Source organism: Canis aureus, chromosome X (assembly GCF_053574225.1).
Source record: "Canis aureus isolate CA01 chromosome X, VMU_Caureus_v.1.0, whole genome shotgun sequence".
Taxonomy (NCBI): domain Eukaryota; kingdom Metazoa; phylum Chordata; class Mammalia; order Carnivora; family Canidae; genus Canis; species Canis aureus.
In genome coordinates this window covers 3,997,641-4,018,005 of record NC_135649.1, presented here as the reverse complement: position 1 = coordinate 4,018,005, position 20,365 = coordinate 3,997,641, and the positions used below count along the sequence as shown (strand labels likewise).

Sequence of the window (20,365 nt, the reverse complement as noted above, 5' to 3'; positions counted from 1 at the left end):
AGGTCTTCGGGAACTGGCTGCCCAGGTGCTGGCAATGTTTCCAGACTTAGCACTTTCCCGAATGACAGCGCCTTCCCCTGGTTTTCCCCTCATGTTCTTCTGTCTACCTCTTGGACCTGGCCCGCTAATGAGTCATCACTGGTCCGTGTAGAACAGGTAGGAATCACCTTCTCTCCCCCGACACAGAACCTTACTCTGTAGTAGCCTCTGGCCATTAAATGCATAAAGCGAATCGTCCCCGCTGAGATTACAGAATCATTTGAAAACTAGACGTGGTCCTGTATTTGGAAGTATTTGGAAGTAGGTGTCACACAAGAGATGCTTGATAAAGTTCAAAGAATTCCAAGGCAAATGTGACCTCAGAAACTCCTCCCAGCGATAAAGTCAGTGTCATAACAAATCATGTAGTCGCGTTTGGTTGAGCACCTACTGTGTAACGATAGTGTCCCTGGTTGGGAGGCCTCCGGGGGCTTCTGAGGTCGTGGCGTAGCAGAGGCACGAGTTACGTGCTGTGGCATGATGGCTGGCCTGTGTCACCAGGACTGGCCCAAGGTGCACATGTTTGCGGGGTGGGTGGGCATCCTGTGGAGATGGCGCCTTTTCTTATTCAACTGGTGAGGAAGGGTGGGCTCCAGTGCAGGAGAAGGCGTGTGCATGGGCTGGGGAATCTCTTGATAGACCATGTTTCCTAGGAAGGAAGCACCGTGGACCATCTTGTCGAGAGCATCCCCACCTCCAAGATGGTGTTTGGACCTGGGAAGAGACGTCCATGGTGATACCCTCAATATTAGTTTCCCTTGGAATTCTCGGGTACGTGAGCAATTGGAGAACTGTGAGTTTTATCCATGAAGGTGGAAGGCCCAGGCAGGGGTCATGCTCCACATTCTGTGTCAGTGAATGAGCCTACAGCAACTTGATTCACATATGCATATGTATATGTATGTATGTATGTATGCAATTTTTAAGGAAACATGGAAAAATTCCTCTGATAGGTGGATTTCTGGTTGAGTACAGGCATATATATGCCATTTTGGGTTACTTTTTTTTTTTTATCATTTTGGGTTACTTTTAATACTCTGCTCCTGACATCCGTGTTAAGGCTGGGCATAGGTCCACCAGTATTCAATATTTACTTCCTCTAACCTTGCATCAGGCAGCTGGAAGCTCTGCAGTAACTAAAAGTACTCATGAAAAACAGAGCAAAGACAACTTTGGGTCCAGGAGGTAGCTTTCCATGAATCTGTCCTAACGCCCTTTACCTAAGTGGAAAATGTCCATGATGCAGGGAGGACAGAGGGGACCTCACAGGGGTCAGGCCCCAGGGTCAGCCCAAAAGACCCCAGGGCTGCATGGGGACAAGGTCAAGTGTGACTTCTGCATCCAGGTCCCAGAGAGCCTGTGGGCCTGGTGGCAGGAGCAGATGTTCAGGCAGGAGAGGTGAGGGTCCTGCGGGTATCGGGAGGGAAGGCAAGGGATGAACCCGGAGGGAGGACAGAGGGAACCCCAGCAGAAGGCCATCAGCGATGTCAGGCCTGCATGGCCCCTGTGCTGGGAGGGGGAACCGCGGGGAGGGGGGCAGCACAGCCAGATTTCCACATCCGGGTTTCCCGAGAGACTGACGGCCCTTGGATTCAGAAGCAGGGTGTCCTTCAGATGGACAGAGCGTGGAACCAGGTCCTCCTGGTGAGGATATGGAGGGATGATGGAGGGACTCGGGACTTCAGAAACGTCAGCCCGGGAAGGCTGCGGGGGAGCGGGATGGAGCCAGATGGAGGCGGCAGGTGCGGCAGGCCTGGCACATCCGGGTACCCGGGAGACTGGGGCCTGGTGTGGCGGGAGCAGACGCTGAGGGGGGAGGGAGGGTCCAGGGGCTAAGGGGACTGAGGGATGGACCCTGAGCAGGACAGAGAGGACTCAGCAGGTCTGCAGGGATGGGAGCCCTCCAACCCCGGGCCGACTGGAGATCTTCCGTTGTGCAGGTGCCAGTCAGACTTTCCCACCTGGGTCCCTAAGAAACTGGGGTTCCTTGGCGTCAGGAGTGGGGCCTGGACAGTGGGCAGAGGGGGGCGGGGGGCCCCAGGCGCCGCAGGGATTTCCCGTGAGCATGGGGAGGAGGGGCGGGATGCGGAACTCTAGACTCCAGGGGGGTCAGTCCCCGGAAGGTGGGGGGGGGGGTTAATGTGGCATCAAACACGTGATGAGGGCCCAATTCCGCATCCGGGTCTCTGTGAGACTTGGCACTAGGAGCGGCTCTTAGGTGCTCAGAGTCCCCGGCTGAGGAGCTAAGGGGAGGCAAGGTACGAACCTCGAGGGAGGACAGAGGGGACCCGGCGGAGGGCAGGGCCCACGGTCAGCCCGGGAAGGCCGCGGGGGAGCGGGATGGGGCCGGATGGTGGCGGCGGGTGCGGCAGGCCTGGCACATCCGGGTACCCGAGAGCCTGAGGCCTGGTGTGGCGGGAGCAGACGCTGAGGGCGGAGGGAGGGTCCAGGGGCTAAGGGGAGGCGAGGGATGGACCCTGAGGGGGACAGAGGGGACCCGGTGGAGGTCAGGGCCCAGGTCAGCCCGGGAAGGCCGCGGGGGGGCGGGGGCAGGATGGGTCCAGATGGAGGCGGCAGGTGCAGCAGGCCTGGCACATCCGGGTACCCGAGAGCCTGGGTGCAGAGCCTGGGTGTGGCGGGAGCAGATGCAGGTAGACGGAGAGGAGGGCCCCGGCACGAAGCAGGAGGGGAGGCAAGGGATGGACTCTAAGGGGAACAGAGGGCACCTGGCAGAAGGTCTCCAGGGAGGGGAGCACGCCCCCCAATCCCGGGCCGACTGGAGATCTTCCGTTGTGCAGGTGCCAGTCAGACTTTCCCGTCTGGGTCCCTAAGAGACTGGGGTTCCTTGGTGTCAGGAGCGGGGTCTGGACGGTGGGCAGAGGGGGGCGGGGGGACCCAGGCGCCGCAGGGATTTCCCGTGAGCATGGGGAGGAGGGGCGGGATGCGGAACCCTAGACTCCAGGGGGTCAGTCCCCGGAAGGTGGGGGGGGGGGGGTTGGTGTGGCATCAAACACGTGATGAGGGCCCAATTCCGCATCCGGGTCTCTGTGAGACTTGGCACTAGGAGCGGCTCTTAGGTGCTCAGAGTCCCCGGCTGAGGAGCTAAGGGGAGGCAAGGTACGAACCCCGAGGGAGGACAGAGGGGACCCGGCGGAGGGCAGGGCCCACGGTGAGCCCGGGAAGGCTGCGGGGGAGCGGGATGGGGCCGGATGGTGGCGGCGGGTGCGGCAGGCCTGGCACATCCGGGTACCCGAGAGCCTGGGGCCTGGTGTGGCGGGAGCAGACGCTGAGGGCGGAGGGGAGGGTCCCGGGGCTAGGGGGAGGCAGGGATGGACCCCCAGGGGGACAGAGGGGACCCCGGTAGAGGGTCGCCAGGGCTGTGAGGCCTCCGTGGGGATGGGTACTTGCCCTCACGTGGGAGTATGGGTGCTCAGACTTCCACATCCGGGCCTCCCGAGACACTGCGGGCCCCTGGCGTCAGGAGCAGGGCCTAGGACACCTGTGCAGAGGGGAGGGCCCCGGGTTCTGCTGGGAATCCCGGTGAGGATGCAGAAGAGGCCCGGGGGACCCCACACCCCAGCCCAGAGTCGGTCCCGGGAGGCAGGCCGAGTGCGGGACGGGGCCACGCCGCGTGTCTGTGTGCATATCCCGACCGGCGCATCCGGGTCCCCGAAGCTCTGCCCGCCCCTCGTGTCCGTGTCCGGGAGCCGATGGGCCGGCAGGCAGTGGAGCCAGGCAGAGGCCCAGGCACCCAGGGAGCCCCGCCAGCAGGGGTGGGGAAGAAGGGCCCAGGGAGCCTGTCCCCCGCCCCCCAGCTCAGCCCCCCAGCCCCCTCTGTGAGCCCTGGGAAACCCCCAGGCTGGGTCGCGGTCCTGATGGAAAGACGGTCACTCCCTGTCGCCGTTGGGGTCCGGGCTTAGGGGAGGGCCTTGGTGTGAGCGGCCCGGCCTCGGGATGGCTGCCCAAGGGGCCTGGGGTCTGCTAGGGGTGGAGGCGAGGACTCCCGAGGAACTAGACCCTGGAGGGACTGTGTCCCCAGGGAGACCCCAGCACCACCGCCCTGCCCTGCTTCAGCTTCGGGAGGCTGCCGGGCGGTGGACAAATCCCGAGCTGCCTGGTGCGACGGGGCCTCCCACACTGTGGCCATTGGGCTGGAGCACTGCCTCCAGGGTGTGGGTGCAGCGGGGTTGGGTGGGGTGGGGGACAATGGCCCACGTGTGGCTGGCGGCCAAGGCCAGGACCACAGGGGCACTGAAGCCCTAGGGACGCAGACTAGACTGGGTCCTGGGGTTCCCTGGGGCTGATGACCACCTGGGGTATGCCCTGGCTTGCCAGCCAAGTCTCCTAGAGCCTGGGGGCTTGGTGGAAGGAGCAGGCTGGGGGCCAGCCCGGGGCCTGGTGGGATTGAAGGTGAGGACCAGAGGGAGGACTGATGGACCCTGGGCCCTAGCACGTGCAGTCCAGGGAGGAAGGAGGCAGGAGGCCCCGTGCAGGATGAGCCCATGCTGCCGTCCTGATGTCCACGTCTGGGTGTTAGGGCCTGAGGGCTTGTGCTTCAAAGGAGCAGGGCCTTGGGGGTGGTTGGGGTGAGGGTGTGTGTGGAGGGCACATGACCTGTGGGGAGTCAGGGTGAGGACCTTGGGGACAGCCTGGCTCGCCCCACCCGGCAGGTGAACAAAGAAGCCAGTGCAGCAGAGTGGGTTGGAGTGAGGCCTTGTCCTGTGGGCTGCCCACCGAGGATGAGAGAGCGCTGGCCCTCAGTGGCATTCTCACTTGTCCCTGGGGCGGGTAGGTGGCAGGAAGGTGGGCTGACCTGGGGAGGATGAAGTCTTGGTGTGAGGGGCACATGTCCTCTATGGGAGGCTGGGGGCCTGGAGGAAGAGCAGGCCCTGGCAGGATAATGCTGAGGACACTCTCGGGAGCCTGAGGGCATGAACCCCCAGGACACAGGGGCCGGGCAACAGGCCTGCCCTTCCTGATCTTGCTGGGGGACTTGGGAGGGGTGGGGGTTTGCGGCTGTGACCTGCCTGGCTGGGCACACAGGACAGGACGGGGACACAGGACATAACAGGGTACCTCCTCCTGCTCTTCTCCCAGTTCTCAAGGAGCTGAGGACCCCGCTGGGAGAGGTCCCAGTCAGAGTGTGGGAGGAGTCCCACCTGGGGGATAGATGCCCAGGAGTCTCGGGGCCTGCCAAGACTCTGTGTGAGGAACCCTGCCCACCCCACATTGAAAGAGTGCGTGGCCCCCAAGACAGCCATCAGGCCCAGGAGGGGATAGCCCCAAAATCCAGGTGCCCTTCCCTGACAGCCCTGGGTAGGGAACCCGGGGTGCGGACTGTCCCACGGAGCCCCTCCTCCTCTTCAGATCCCTGGACTCAGGGAGGGGAGGGCCTGGGCCTGAGGGTCTGGATCCAGGTCAGCAGAGGAGGCGGGAGCCCTGCCCAGGCCCTGGTCTCAGCCCTGCTGGGGGTCGAGGTGAGAAATGAGGGGATGCCTTCCTCAGCAGGATCCCTAGGGACCATGTATGGGCCATGGGGAGAGGCAGGACGGGTGGGCCGACTGATTTCTCTGGACTTTGGCTGGTGGCAGGTCGTAGCAGGGGGCCTTGCAAGGAACCAGGCGGGTGCTTCAGGGCCAGCTGTGGAGTCTTCCCAGGCCTTGTGTGGGGTCCAGGTAAAGAGCAAGAGGCCCCCCATCCCAGCCCAGATGGAAGCCAGAGCTGACCCATCCTTTGTGCATGATCCAGGACTTGTCCTGGAGACTTTGGCAGGTGTGGCCATGGCTGGGCCCCTGGCTTCCTTCTGTGGAGTGTCAGGGCCCTGTGGTCTTGCAGGGACACTTTGGCCTGAGAGAGACAGGGCCAAGGCAGTCCCTTGAGAGGCCAAGGAGGGGACCGCCCCACCTGGCCTGCTGGAGACTTCCCAGAGTATGAGCCAGCCCTCCTGTCCACACTGGGGCCCAGGGCTGGGCTGGCAGTCTACACCCTGAGGCGCCTCCTCCTTCTCTCCTGCAGAGACTTCAAGAACTGGCAGGGGAGGCCTCAGTCTGAGGCGGGGGTCCCTCAGGACACAGAGCAGAGGAGGCACAGGCCAGTGCCACTTGTCCAGGTTAGGTTTATGCTCTCTCCAAGCCTGGTGTCAGGGGAGCCCTCTGCATGGGAGCCAAGCATGGCCCCCTGTCAGCCCTGGCACCTCTAGGTCTCTTGGCCAGGTCCCCCCTGACAAGCCCTCCCACCTCTCTCTTCAGGTCACCTCAATTTTGACATCATGTCCGTAGGAAAGAGCAGTGAGCCTTGGAGGCTGGGAGAAGACCCAGAAGAGGCCCAGGGCGTGGTGGATGCCCTACAGACCAGGGCTGAGGAGGAGGAGGAGGAGCCGGGGGAGGTTTTATCTCCCCGAACTCCTCCCTCTCTGTTTTCCTCCTCCCCTTACTTCTCCTTGTCTGGCGGGTGTTCTGGCGCCCAGGAGGAGGAGTCTGCTAATGAGGGGTCCCTAAGTCCTCTCCAGTGCTCTCAGGGTGCTAACACCTCCCAGGGGGGCAGGGAAGCCAGTGCCCAGTTTGCTGGCCCCAACAGCCCAGAGGAGGTGGGCTCAAGTGGCAGTGAAGGGGAGGAAGATGCTGACTCGTCCCCCTGTGGCGGGGCATCCCATGGCCTTGGCCAGCCCCAGCCTGCTGTCCCCAGCAGCCCAGCGGAGGTGGGGTCAAACCCACCTGAACAGCAGGAAGATGAGCAGCCCCAGGGCAGTTTCCACCTGAAGACGGCTGCCCTGGTGATATTCCTGCTCCTCAAGTATCGCACCAAGCAGCCCACCAGCAAGGCAGAGATGCTGGAGATCATCACCCCAGAATTCCAGGACAACTTCCCCGTCATCTTGCGCCAAGCGTCCATCTGCTTGCGGCTGGTCTTTGGCCTAGACGTGATAGAAGTGGATCCCAGCGAGCACTACTACAACCTCAGCATCATCCTGGGCCTCACCTGGAATGGGACACTGAGTAGTCAGGGGGGCCTGCCCAAGACCAGCCTCCTGGTGCTGGTCCTGGGGTTGATCGTCCTGGCGGATGACTGTGCACCCGAGGAGGAGGTGTGGGAGGCGATGGGGATCATGGGGGTATACGATGGCCAGGATCACATCCTCTTTGGGGCACCCAGGGACCTCCTCACCAATGTCTGGGTGCAGGAAGGCTACCTGGAGTGCCGGCAGGTGGCTGGCAGCAATCCTGCCCGTAAGGAGTTCCTGTGGGGGCCCAGAGCCCTCCAGGAAACCAGCAAGTTGCAGGTCATGGACTACGTGCTCCAGCTTGGTAACAACAACCTTACTTACTCCCTGGCCCTGTGTGAACAGATTCTGAGATAAGGAAGAGGGGGCCACAGCCCCAGAGGCGGCCAGGCCCTTTCCAAGCTTTGGTGGGGCCGGCATGAAGGGAGGCCTTAGGGTGCTTCCTCCCGGTGTTGTCCTGTTGGGTGTGTAAAGAGAAAGTCCTGGGTGTTCTCAGGAGTTAAGGGCCAGGGAAGGTTGGCAGAGAGCATGGCCAGGAGCCTCTCTGGGGGCCTGGGCTCTGCAATCACCCTGAAATACAGAGCTTAGTTTCTTTGAGGAAGCTCTCTATATTTGTTCCTTGGGATAGAAGGGTTCCACAGCCCAGTGTGTGAGTGACACATCCCCCGTCGCGTTTGTACTTCCCCAGTTCAAGAGTTAAGAATTTTGTCATGTCCTGTAAACAAGTTGGGAGACCTTCCCTCCTTGTTTGGGTTCTGGATGAAATCACAGGGCATTGCGTTGGAATATGTTGGAAAGGGCAAGAGTGGAGCAGGCAAGTGCTGGAGTGTGCAAATAGGAAAATAAACCTTGTTCACTTTTGCTTCTTACCCATGCCATGTGTCTTTTTTCCAAAGTTACATAGATGTGCGCTCGTGCATTCACTTGGTTTTTCGGGAATGTGAGAGAAGGGTCCTGTCTGAGGCCAGGGGAGCCCTGCTGGCGGCTCCCTCACGGCCACACAGCGGCTGAGCTCTGCTCCCTGCAAGGCCCTGTGTGTGAGCAGTGAGGACACGAGGGCCCCGGAGCCACACCGCCTTCGGGGACTGTGTGTAGCGGTCGCCGTCCCGCAGGGAGGTGGGGAGGAGTGCCCTGAGACCTGGGCCAGCCTTCCAGCCCCAAGTGGCAGAATGATGAGGGCGTGGGGCGGCTCCCGGGCCAGACTCTGCAGGGGAGTTAGTCTTTGACTCGAACTGTAGGCTTGTCGCACCTCTGTGTTGTATCCAGCTGGGACAACTCCCCGCACCCGAGTTCCACACATAGCCTCCTATAGCCCACATACAGCCCCTGATTTAGAAAATGGATTGAGTTTCATATTTGAAGCACCCTCTCTGGCCGATTAGCTGTTCCAGGTCAGGTTGAGCTGCAGGTAACTCTAACTCTGGCCGGGCTAACAAAACCTATCCCAGAGGAGAGCGTGGGAGGCCCCGGGGTCAGGACAGGACAGCATTCAACATAGCTGCTGTTCATCCAGGTTCCAATATATGCCAGGCGCCGTGCAAGGTGCTTCCCATCCCCGACACACATTCCTGCCGTCCAGCGGGGCGGGGCGGCTCCAAACCACGTACTTCACAGGTGACAATCCCGAGGCTCTCAGGGTTGGTCCTTTTCCCAGGATCACATGGCTGGTAAGTGACGAGGCAGAGACTAGAACCCTGGTGCGAAGCCATGTCGAGTCCACGCTGTCCCCTCCCCGCCCAGCCTGTGGCCAGCTTTCTGACTCCTACATCAGGAGTGAGGACAGCATGGTGTCTCCCAGGTGACAAAAGGAAGGATGCGGTGGCGAAGGTTCCAAAACCCGGGCTAAGGAAGGCAGGTGATAATGAGAATCAAACAGGATTTTGTCTGTGGGCTCGTTAACCTAGAGTTCTTCTGTCTGAGCCCCAGAGGTCTTCGGGAACTGGCTGCCCAGGTGCTGGCAATGTTTCCAGACTTAGCACTTTCCCGAATGACAGCGCCTTCCCCTGGTTTTCCCCTCATGTTCTTCTGTCTACCTCTTGGACCTGGCCCGCTAATGAGTCATCACTGGTCCGTGTAGAACAGGTAGGAATCACCTTCTCTCCCCCGACACAGAACCTTACTCTGTAGTAGCCTCTGGCCATTAAATGCATAAAGCGAATCGTCCCCGCTGAGATTACAGAATCATTTGAAAACTAGACGTGGTCCTGTATTTGGAAGTATTTGGAAGTAGGTGTCACACAAGAGATGCTTGATAAAGTTCAAAGAATTCCAAGGCAAATGTGACCTCAGAAACTCCTCCCAGCGATAAAGTCAGTGTCATAACAAATCATGTAGTCGCGTTTGGTTGAGCACCTACTGTGTAACGATAGTGTCCCTGGTTGGGAGGCCTCCGGGGGCTTCTGAGGTCGTGGCGTAGCAGAGGCACGAGTTACGTGCTGTGGCATGATGGCTGGCCTGTGTCACCAGGACTGGCCCAAGGTGCACATGTTTGCGGGGTGGGTGGGCATCCTGTGGAGATGGCGCCTTTTCTTATTCAACTGGTGAGGAAGGGTGGGCTCCAGTGCAGGAGAAGGCACATGCATGGGCTGGGGAATCTCCTGATAGACCACATTTCCTCTGCATACTAGCACACTACCAACCCCTTTCTTGCTTCCCTAAATTCTCATTACCCACCCCCCTAACCTAGGTACACATAACACACACACCATCCTCTTGCCTACCTTTCTCTGTTCTCAGCACAGGACTGGCTATTCTCCCTCCAATTCCCTGCTGCTTCCCACCCTCTGTGATTTGCACAGGCTCTTCTGCCAGCACCAATCCCTGGCTTTACCTACCCAAACTCTTCTCTGGGCAAGAGGTGCTTCCCAGACCTGGTAGTCTCTCAACATTGAGTCGGTCCTCTATCTTTCCGTGCTTACATCTTTCAAAAATTATTCTTAAATTTTGTCAAATTTTCTCAATAAGAATGGTGAGTTTGGTTCATTTTGTTTTCACCATTTGCCTCTGCTCACAACAGGGCACACCTTTGACTGATACCAGATTCCCTAATCTCAATCAAAATCTATGTGATAAACTGTATAATAACCCTCTTAACATTATCCATGTACTAATTACTGGAATCTCTGAATATTACGTTCATGGCAAAAGTACTTAGCACATGTGTTTAAGGATAGCGACATTTGGAGATTTTTCTGGATTATATACATGGGCCCTACATGAAATCACATGAATCCTTCTTAGTTGGAAAAAGAAGGATATTTACAAAAGACAGAAGAGGACAGTGACCACAAAAATAAAATTTGAAGCATTTCAGTGATGTGGCCACAAACCGTGGAATGATAGCAGTCTTAGGTGTGGCAAAACCCAGTTCTGAAGATTTAGTAAAAACTAATTTTGGATTTCTGATTTACAGATCTTAAGAGAATAAACTTGTATAATTGTAAAGCATGATAACTTTGCTAATTTTTTTTTTAATTTTTATTTATTTATGATAGTCACAGAGAGAGAGAGAGAGAGGCAGAGACACAGGCAGAGGGAGAAGCAGGCTCCATGCACTGGGAGCCCGACGTGGGATTCGATCCCGGGTCTCCAGGATCACGCCCTGGGCCAAAGGCAGGCGCTAAACCGCTGCACCACCCAGGGATCCCAACTTTGCTAATTTTTTATAGTGACAACAGGAAACAAATACAATCTATTAAAGCTGTGTAGCTTAATCTCCTTTAAGAACACTGTTGAAGTGATTCCTATAAGTTTTAGCTGGAACTCAGTTAATTACTTGAAAACAGTATGATTTTTCTGAATCTTGCTTTAAGGTTTGTTAGGGGAGATGAGAGCAGTTTTTAATCTGTGGTCAATAATTCTTCACTACTAAGGAAAACCATTCTGAGTACTTTAACTAGTGCACTATGAATTATAAAATTTTCCACTCTATTGCTATCAAGAACTATATGTAGCCCTGTGTGAGCTCAGGAGATTTCTTTGTGCACCTTTTCTCTCTCCAGCATCCTATTGTGCAAGCTCTAGCCACCTTGGCCTCCGTAGTGTCCCAGCTCCAACTCCTCAACAGAAGGAGATAATGCGGCCCCCCACTATTCATTGCGGTCTGCAATCTCTCTCTATGATGTAAGATGGGGGCAATTGTAGGGCTTGCCTTATTTGTTTCTTCATTTATCAGAAATCACTGTCCCTTGTTGCCTAATTCCAATAAATTAAAAAGTTTTGTTTCATAAACATGTATATATATATATATACACACACACATATCTATGTATTTATATACATATATATTTTTAATTGTTTTAGGTAGGGATGTATATTTGATTCCTATTACTCCATATTGGCCTGAAGCAGAAGTCCTATACTTAAAATTTAAAAGATAAATTATATGTGCATAACAAATGTCCCAGCATTTCAAATTTATTCAAATTAAATAGTTGATGGAGATTAAGGAGTGTGTTGTGAAGAGCACGGGAGTTGTATGAAAGTGTTGAAACACTATATTGTATACCAGAATTTAATATTACACTATATGTTAGTAAATAGAATGAAAATTAAAAATTAAAAAAAGAATATGTAGTATTTTTGAAAACAGATGTGAAGATAGAGATAAAAAGAGAAGGACCAATTGAATATCCACTTAAAGAGTATTTAGAGCACCATATCCCCTCTTTACCTCAGTTTGGTGGATGGTTGCCATGTTTACTCTCACCCCCACAGAATTCTGAGGTTTTATTCTCTGGAGAGGTCTCTGAACTGTAGGATGCCAAATACAAACCCTAACCCTAACCAGGACCTTAACTCTGACCCTAAACCTAAATCTACCCCTAACCAATAACCCCTAAACTCTACTCCTAGCCCTAGCTCTAGTCCTGAACCTAACCTATGGAGAGGTCTCTAAATGGTACATACCCTCACCCTAACCCTAACCCTACCTAACCCAAACCCTAACTCTAACCCCTAACCCCTCAACCAAACCATAACCATAACTATAACCCTAATCCTAACTTTATCACTCTGAAGAAGTCTCTGAACTGCAGGATAATAAGCACATATACTCATCCTGGACCTAACCCTAACCTTAACTCTTATTCTATAGCCCTAAACCTATTCCTAATCCTAGATCTGAAAAAGAAAATGATTTGATACACACACACACACACACACACACACTTACACACGTTCATGTAGACAAATACAACCAGGAGAGTAAACAGCAAAATAGCAACAATCGTTTTTCTCTTGCTAGTGGAAATATAATTTATTTAATTATTCTTTCAATATTCTCTTCTGAAACACATATAAATTCCCTTCATAATTATAAAATATAATAAATATCTTAAATGTGACTTAGACTACCAAAAATGAACATGCATCCTCTAGATGGTTAGTTTCCAGTATCGATCAACCTCTTGCTAGATTATACTGAGCCTCCAGTGTGCTTACCATTTGTGTAACTAGAAAGAAACAAAAAACTTTGAAATCCAACTGGTTGGCTACATGAAGTCACACAACTTCTTTTCAGACTTTCAAATACAATGCCACAGGTAATAACTTACCTTTTTTATGAAGCCTTCCCTCCTCACAAAGTATTAACTAGCCTTTTAAAGGGAAAATTATATTTATATTTAGATCATGTTCCATATAACACAATTAGATCCAGTATTTACATAAAGGCTCATGCACAGGCAAGAGGAATTATAATGATTACATTATTATACGTTATTTATACATCTTTTTTCCAAGTTAATAATAAACCAATAAAAGTGTTTTTTTAAAGCGTGCTTCAGTCAATACTGTCATTAATTCCCAGGATTGCCTGAAAACACACTTTGATTTAAACATTTCTTGATTTTCATAAGAACAATGCAAGATTTTCATGAGTATGATCAGCAATTTCCTTCATTGACAATTATACAACACATAGTTTTATGACAAGTGATTATCTTTCACAAAGTAAATACCATGTAAAAAGAACTGTAATTAATAATTCTGTTAAAATTTCTTCTGTACTATAGGTGTTATGTGCATTTCCCTTTTCGGAAGAACTAAATATCTTTTTTTTTCTCCTGTGAACTCTCTAATTTTTGTTCCATAGACTTTTTGGGGGCAAAACTCATAAGCTCCCGAGTTTTATCAAATTATTTTGATTCAAAAAAGATTCTATAAATTTTCAGTTATAAAATATATACACATAATTTATTTTTTTGTAACGGAACAATCTTAAAATATTTTAATTTCTAATTTTAAAATGTAGATTTACAATCTCAAAAAAGGATAAATTGAAATAAGTAAGCACTAGTATTTTTGCAAATATCCTTTTCTTGCCAACACCATTTTATATTCACTCAGAATTTTCCCCTTGCAAAATAAAAAAAAAAAAGTTCTCTATTTTTTCACATTCTCACTTTGTTTCCTTTATATGCATTTGCTGTATATGTAAATGATTTGTTGATTATCCCACACTTTTAAACAATTACACATTACCATTAGGACATAATATATTTACTGATTTTATGTGTTTAGTCATTTTCATCCTTTCTCAAAATTCCTGTATCATATATACCTTGTTCCTTATGTACAGTTTCCTATACTTCAAAAAAATTTTAAATTCCAGTAAATATACAGTGTTGTATTAGTTTCTGGTGTAGAATATAGTGATTCAACACTTACATACATTAGTTTCCTATACTTTTATCTGTATCCAAAGCTATTGCTTATAAAAACACTCTTGAAAATTCCTCAAGCCAGCATCAAGTATTTCAGCTTCTCTGACCTTTTCAAAAAATTATTTTACATTATTCATTATTTTTCTAATCTTAATTTCGTTAATTTCTGTTCTTATCTATATTATCACCATCCTTGCCTTGGATTTAATTTACTTTTCTTTTTATATTTTCTTAGAGGAAGCTTAAATTTTTATTTTTATTATTTTTTGAAGCTTGAATTTTTAAATCTGAGTTCCTTCTTTCTTATATAAGCATTTATTGACATAAATTCCCATGTAAAGCATGACTGGCTGAATCCCACAAATTCTGATATTTTTTCGCTTTCACTAAATTGAAAAGTGTTTTCTAATTTCACTGAATAGTTCCTTTTGATACATGACTTAGTAAATATATATTGTGTAGTTCCCAAATAATTGGAGACCTCACAGACACATTTTTTGTTAAATTCTTTAGTTTAATTCCATTATGGTTAAGAAAAGATTAAGTTGGTTAATAGCATTGTTAGGTTTCTTCTATACTTCCAGATATTTGGTTTATCTTCTACTATCATTTACTCAGAAAGGAGTGTTTAGTCTCCAAATATAATTGTAGATGTGGCTATTTCTCCTTTCAGGCTTATCAGTTTTGGTTTCATGTATTTTGAAATTCTACCCTGGGTGTATATACATCAGGATTGTTATGTCTTTATGAATCAGCTCTTCCATCATTATGTAATGTTCTTATTTATCCATATTACCATTTTACATCCCCACCATTCACGGATGAAAGTTCCAGTTGTTGGTCTTCCTTGCTTGCTTTTAGTAATGCTCTTTTAAAATTAAAAATTTTTTGTTTTAATTTTAACCTCTCTCAAATGTGTGCTGTGGTATTACATCATAGTTTAATTTGCATTTCTCGGGCATCCCGGGTGGCACAGTGGTTTAGCGCCTCCTGCAGCCTGGGGTGTGATCCTGGAGACACGGGATCGAGTCCCACGTCGGACTCCTTGCATGGAGCCTGCTTCTCCCTCTGCCTGTGTCTCTGCCTCTCTCTGTGTGTGTCTCTCATGAATAAATAAATAAAATATTTAAAAATTTGCATTTCTCTATGGCTAATGATGCAGAACACTTTTTATATGCTTATTAGCCATCCCCACATTCACTTTGGTGGAGTGTTTATTGACATCTTTTGCTGATCTTAAAATTGTGCTCTTTTCTAATACTGGAATTTTGAGAGCTCTTTATATATTCTGCACATAAGACCTTTGTTGGATATATGATTTACAAAAATGTTCTCTTCCTGTTTGTAGCTTGACTTTTTATTCTTATTCTCAGAGCAAATTTTTTTTCAGAGCCAGTATTTTTAATTTTGAGTTATCTAATGTATCATTTTTTCCCTTTGTGGACCATGCTTTTTGTGTCATGTTTAAGACCTCTTTGCTAACTCCAGGCCATGAAGATTTGGCTCTAGGTTTTCTTGTAAATATTTTGTAGTTTTTCATTTGACATTTAGATCTTATTTTTAGTATGAAGTTTGATGTTTAGATAAGAGATCACTTTTTAACATACTACTTATTGAAAAGGCCAGCATTTCTCAATTGGATTGTCTTCCTCCTTTGGAAAACTCCACAGGCCATTTTTGTATGAATCAATTTCTGGGCACTCTATTTGTTTTCATTGATCTATGTGTCTATCCCTTAGCCAATACCACATGGTCTTGATTACTATAATTTTATAGTAAGTCTTAAAATCAGCTAGTGTGGTTCTTCAAGCTTTGTTTTACTTTTTAAAAATGTATCCCTTCTCTGATATTTTCACTCATTTTCTCTCCTTTCCCTTTATTCTGTTTCACTATAAGTGAGGGTGACAAAACATGAGAGACACCTAACTCTGGGAAATGAACAAGGGGTAGTGGAAGGGGAGGTGGGCGGGGGGGGGGGGGTTAGGGTGACTGGGTGATGGGCACTGAGGGGGGCACTTGGTGGGATGAGCACTGAGTGTTATGCTATATGTTGGCAAATTAAACTCCAAAAAAAATTTAAAAAATAAAAAATAAAAATGTATCCCTTCTAAAAAGAGGGGAAGGAGGGGATCCCTGGGTGGCGCAGCGGTTTGGCGCCTGCCTTTGGCCCAGGGCGCGATCCTGGAGACCCGGGATCGAATCCCACGTCGGGCTCCCGGTGCATGGAGCCTGCTTCTCCCTCTGCCTGTGTCTCTGCCTCCCTCTCCCTCTGTCTCTCATGAATGAATGAATAAATAAATAAATAAATAAAAGCTTTAAAAAAAATAAAAAAAATAAAAAAAAATAAAAAGAGGGGAAGGAAATTTAATAAACTTCTCTTGATTTTAAAGATAATATAAATTTTTTCTAAGATTTTATTTATTTATTTGAGAGAGAGAGAGAGAGAGAGAGAGAGCACAAGCAGGAGGTAGGAGCAGGCTCCCCACTGAGGATGGAGCCCTGATGTGGTACTCGATCCTAAGAATCTGGGATCATGCATGACCTGAGCTGAAGGCAGATGCTTAACCTACTGAGCCACCCAGGCACCCCAGAAAATAAATTTTTCTAAACACTGACACAATTGTATCTGTTTAAGAGATCTTTTTATTGGAAAAAACTGGTATGTCTTGAGTCAGAAAAAACTAAAATAAATATAAAAAATAAAAAAAAATGCTCTTCTGGTTCCATTGCCTTTTGATACTTTTTGGATTAGCTTGCCTATATCTACAAAAACTTCTGGGATTTTTAAAGATTATTTATTTATTCATGAGAGAGAGAGAGAGAGGCAGAGACACAGGCAGATGGAAAAGCAGGCTCCATGCAGGGAACCCGACGTGGGACTCGATCCTAGGTGTCCAGGATCAGACCCTGGGCCGAAGGCAGCGCTGAACCGCTAAGCCACCAGGGGCTGCCCAAACTTCTGAGATTTTGATTGGCATTGCTTTGACTCTAAATCATTTTGGTGGGAATTGACCACTTCACTATGATGAATCTTTCAGTTCATGCTTTCTCCATTTATTCAGTTCTTTGTTTTCTGCGATCAGCATTTTGTAGTTTTCGGCATACAGATACTATCTTTGGTTAGATTTATACGTAATTAAGTATTTCATTTATTTGAACTATTGAAAATGGTAGTTAAAAATTTTTGTGTTCCAATGTTTATTGTTGTTATATGGAAATATGATTTATATTTGAGTATTAATTTGCTATCCTAATATTTTGCTAAGCTTACTTTTTAATTCTAGGAGTTTTTTTATAGTTTCCTTGAAATTTTTAACATAGATAATTGTGTCTTCTAAGAATAAGGACACTGTTTTTCCATTCCACCCTGTATACTTCTTATTTATGTTTCTTGCTTTATTCCACAAGTAAGAATTCCACACAATCTTGAATAGGAAGAGAATAGTGAAAATAGACATTCTTGCCTTGTTCCTGATCTTAGGAGGAAGACACTCAGTCTTTTACTATAAAGTTTAATATTAGCTCTAGGTTTTTTGTAGATGTCCTTTATCAAGTTGAGTAGAGCTCCTTTCTATTTTTTGTTTTCTGAGCATTTTTATTATAATTGGATATTTTGTGTTATTTTGAAATATTTTTTGCTTCAGTTTAGATTATTATAAAATTATTTAGTCTGTTAATATGGTTTATCACACTAATTATGATACTGAACCAGCCATGCATTTCCCAGATAAATCCCATTTACTTGTGGTGCATTATTATTTTTCTATATTGCTGGACTCTCTTTGCTATTATTTTTTGAGGATCATTGCATCTGGTTCATGAGGGGTATTGATCTGTAGTTTTTCCTCTTCTTATGCTATTTTATCTTGGTCTTAATATGAAGGCAATGCTAATCTTAAAAAAATGAGTTGCAAAAATCTTCCTCTTGTTCTATCTTCTGGAAGAGATTTTTATATAATTGATGACAACTCTTCAAAACTTTGGGAGAAATTGCTAGCAAAGCCATCTGGATCTAGGCATGCCTTTTTAAATGTTTTAAAGTATTCCATTAATTTATGTAATAGTGTATAGTACTACTCAAGTTATCCATTTTATCTAGGATGAGCTTTGGTAGTTCCTGATTTTTAAGGAATTGTTCAGTTTCATCTAAATTTTTGAATTAGTTTATCCAAATTCTTCTTAGTATTTTTTCATCCTTCTAATGTCTGCAGGGTTTGTAATGGTATCCCTTGTTTCATTTCTGAAATTAGCCACTTAATGTCTTTTTTCTCTTTTTCTTTGTCTCTCTAGAGTTTTATGAATTCTGTTAATCTTTCCAAAGAAACAGCTTTTGGTTTCCTTGGCTTCCTCTATTTATTTTTTTAATCTCATCAATTTCTTACCTTTTATTTCCTTCCTTCTGCTTGCTTTGTCTTTTTGTTTCCCGGTTAAGGTGGAAGCTTAGATTATTGAATTGAGACCTTTATTCTTTCTTAATCTAATCATTAAATGCTATCATTTTCCCTCTAAATATTCCTTTAGCTGCATTCCACAAGCTAAGATATGTTGCATTTTAATTTCAATTCACTTCAGTGCATTTTTAGTTTAAGACTTTCTCTTTGACCCATGAAGAATGTATTATTTAGGGCAGCCCCGGTGGCTCAGCGGTTTAGCGCCGCCTTCAGCCCAGGATGTGATCGATCCTGGAGACTCGGGATCAAGTCCCACGTCGGGCTCCCTGCATGGAGCCTGCTTCTCCCTCTGCCTGTGTCTCTGCCTCTCTCTCTCTCTCTCTGTGTGTATGTGTGTGTGTGTCTCTCATGAATAAATAAATAAAATCATTTTTTAAAAAAAGAATGTATTATTTAATGTCCAAGTGCTGCGATCTTTTTCCCAGTGTATTTGTTATTGTTTGATTTCTAATTTGATTCCATTATGTTCAGATAATATACTCTTCATGGGTTCAAGTATTGAAAATTTGTTGATCCTTGTTTTATGACCAAGAATATTGTCTATTTTACTGTATATTCAATATGTGCTTGAAAAAATGTGTTTTGCTGTTAATGAGTAAAGTAATATTTGTTCCATATATACTTGTTTTCTGTATGAGTAGCTGGGGTTGAACTGGGGGCTTGATACACCACCTGATGGAAATCTTTTCTTTTTTTTTTAATAATTTTTTTTAAAATTTATTTTATGATAGTCACAGAGAGAGAGAGAGAGAGAGGCAGAGATACAGGCAGAGGGAGAAGCAGGCTCCATGCACCGGGAGCCCGACGTGGGATTCGATCCCGGGTCTCCAGGATCGTGCCCTGGGCCAAAGGCAGGCGCCAAACCGCTGCGCCACCCAGGGATCCCGGAAATCTTTTCTAATATTCCCTCTTCTCAGCAATCTCCACTACACTCTGACTCTAAACGACTCCCTTTCGGTCCTCTAGCTAAAAAATGGGTCTGTAATATAGCCAGTCAGCTGTGCACTTCCTTTGAATGGTTTTTCTTCAGTGGTCACATTGTGGGAAAATAAAAACTAGGAAAAGAGACTTTTCTCACATCACACTTTTTGGATCTACATTTGTGTTAGAGAGATGAATTCCCTTCTGAGAGTTTTAGGTGCCTACACAGCTATTGCTGATGCTCTCACCACAAAATGATAGCTAATATTCCAGTTTTATTTATTTTTGAGTTTTATATAAATCGAATCATATAGTATATAGTCTTTTATGTTTGGCTTCTTTAATGCAGTGTTATGTTTGTGAGATTCATCCATGTTGATATATCATTAGTTTATTCACTCCCATTGCTATTTAGTTTTCTATTGTATAAATGACCATGATTTTAAAAACTAATTTCACTATTTGCAGATATTTTAAGGTTTTTCTAGTTTGGGGCATTATGGATAATTCTACAATTAAAATTATTAAAAATGTCCCAGAGCAATTTCTGGGATATACTATGAACATGTCTTCAAATTTAGTAAATAATGCCCTAATATTTTCCCAAGAGATTATAGCAATCTACACTCCTACTAGTAGTGTTTAGATCTTACTGGTGCTCTCCATCATTATCAACATTTCTTTTTGACAGTTATTTTATCAATCCTGGTTGGCATATTGTATCTAGTATCTTATAGTGGTTTAAATCTGGATTCCTGAATTTACTAAATAGGTTGACCACCATTTTATATCCTTATTGTCAATTTGTACAACTTCTCTTATGAAGAGTCTATTCTAGTCTCTTGCACATTTTAATATTATGCTGTCTTTTCAGTATAAGAAGTTCTAAAATTTCATAAATATTGTAGTATCTAGGTGGTGGGTATAAGTGCATTCATTATATAATTCGTTCAATTTTTTGTGTATTTGAAAATTTTTATAATGAAATGTTGAAAAAATTTCCATTGTCACCACTATTCTATGTTAGGTACATAATACTGTAATGGAGAAAGCCAGAGGCAATAATAAATTTTTTCCTTCAGAGCTAAAATAAAATTAACCACCCTACCTCACACAGTCATTATTACTCCTACACAGAACAAGCAGTGAAGATATGTGATTTTCCACAACCTTACAAGAGGCACTTCATTCCAAGTAATATAGATGATAATTACAGTATAGGTTTCCAGTATTCCATTTTTCCACCTGCAAGGAGGTCCTCACTGAATTTCAGCTCAAAAACCACCTCC

General features: G+C 47.0%; 1 protein-coding gene across 1 annotated transcript; it reads left to right on the top strand.

Annotated features, from left to right (window-relative positions):
- Positions 1-1,871: 1,871 nt before the first annotated feature.
- Positions 1,872-7,908, top strand: LOC144307786 (melanoma-associated antigen 4-like). Its single transcript, XM_077887775.1, has 2 exons — positions 1,872-1,979; positions 6,288-7,908. The coding sequence occupies exon 2, from the start codon at positions 6,308-6,310 to the stop codon at positions 7,394-7,396; it is 1,089 nt and encodes a 362-aa protein (XP_077743901.1). The 5' UTR covers positions 1,872-1,979; positions 6,288-6,307; the 3' UTR covers positions 7,397-7,908.
- Positions 7,909-20,365: the final 12,457 nt, after the last annotated feature.

Coding starts and splice junctions, on each gene's coding strand:
- LOC144307786 (XM_077887775.1), top strand. CDS start 6,308: ATGTCCGTAGGAAAGAGCAGTGAGCCTTGGAGGCTGGGAGAAGACCCA.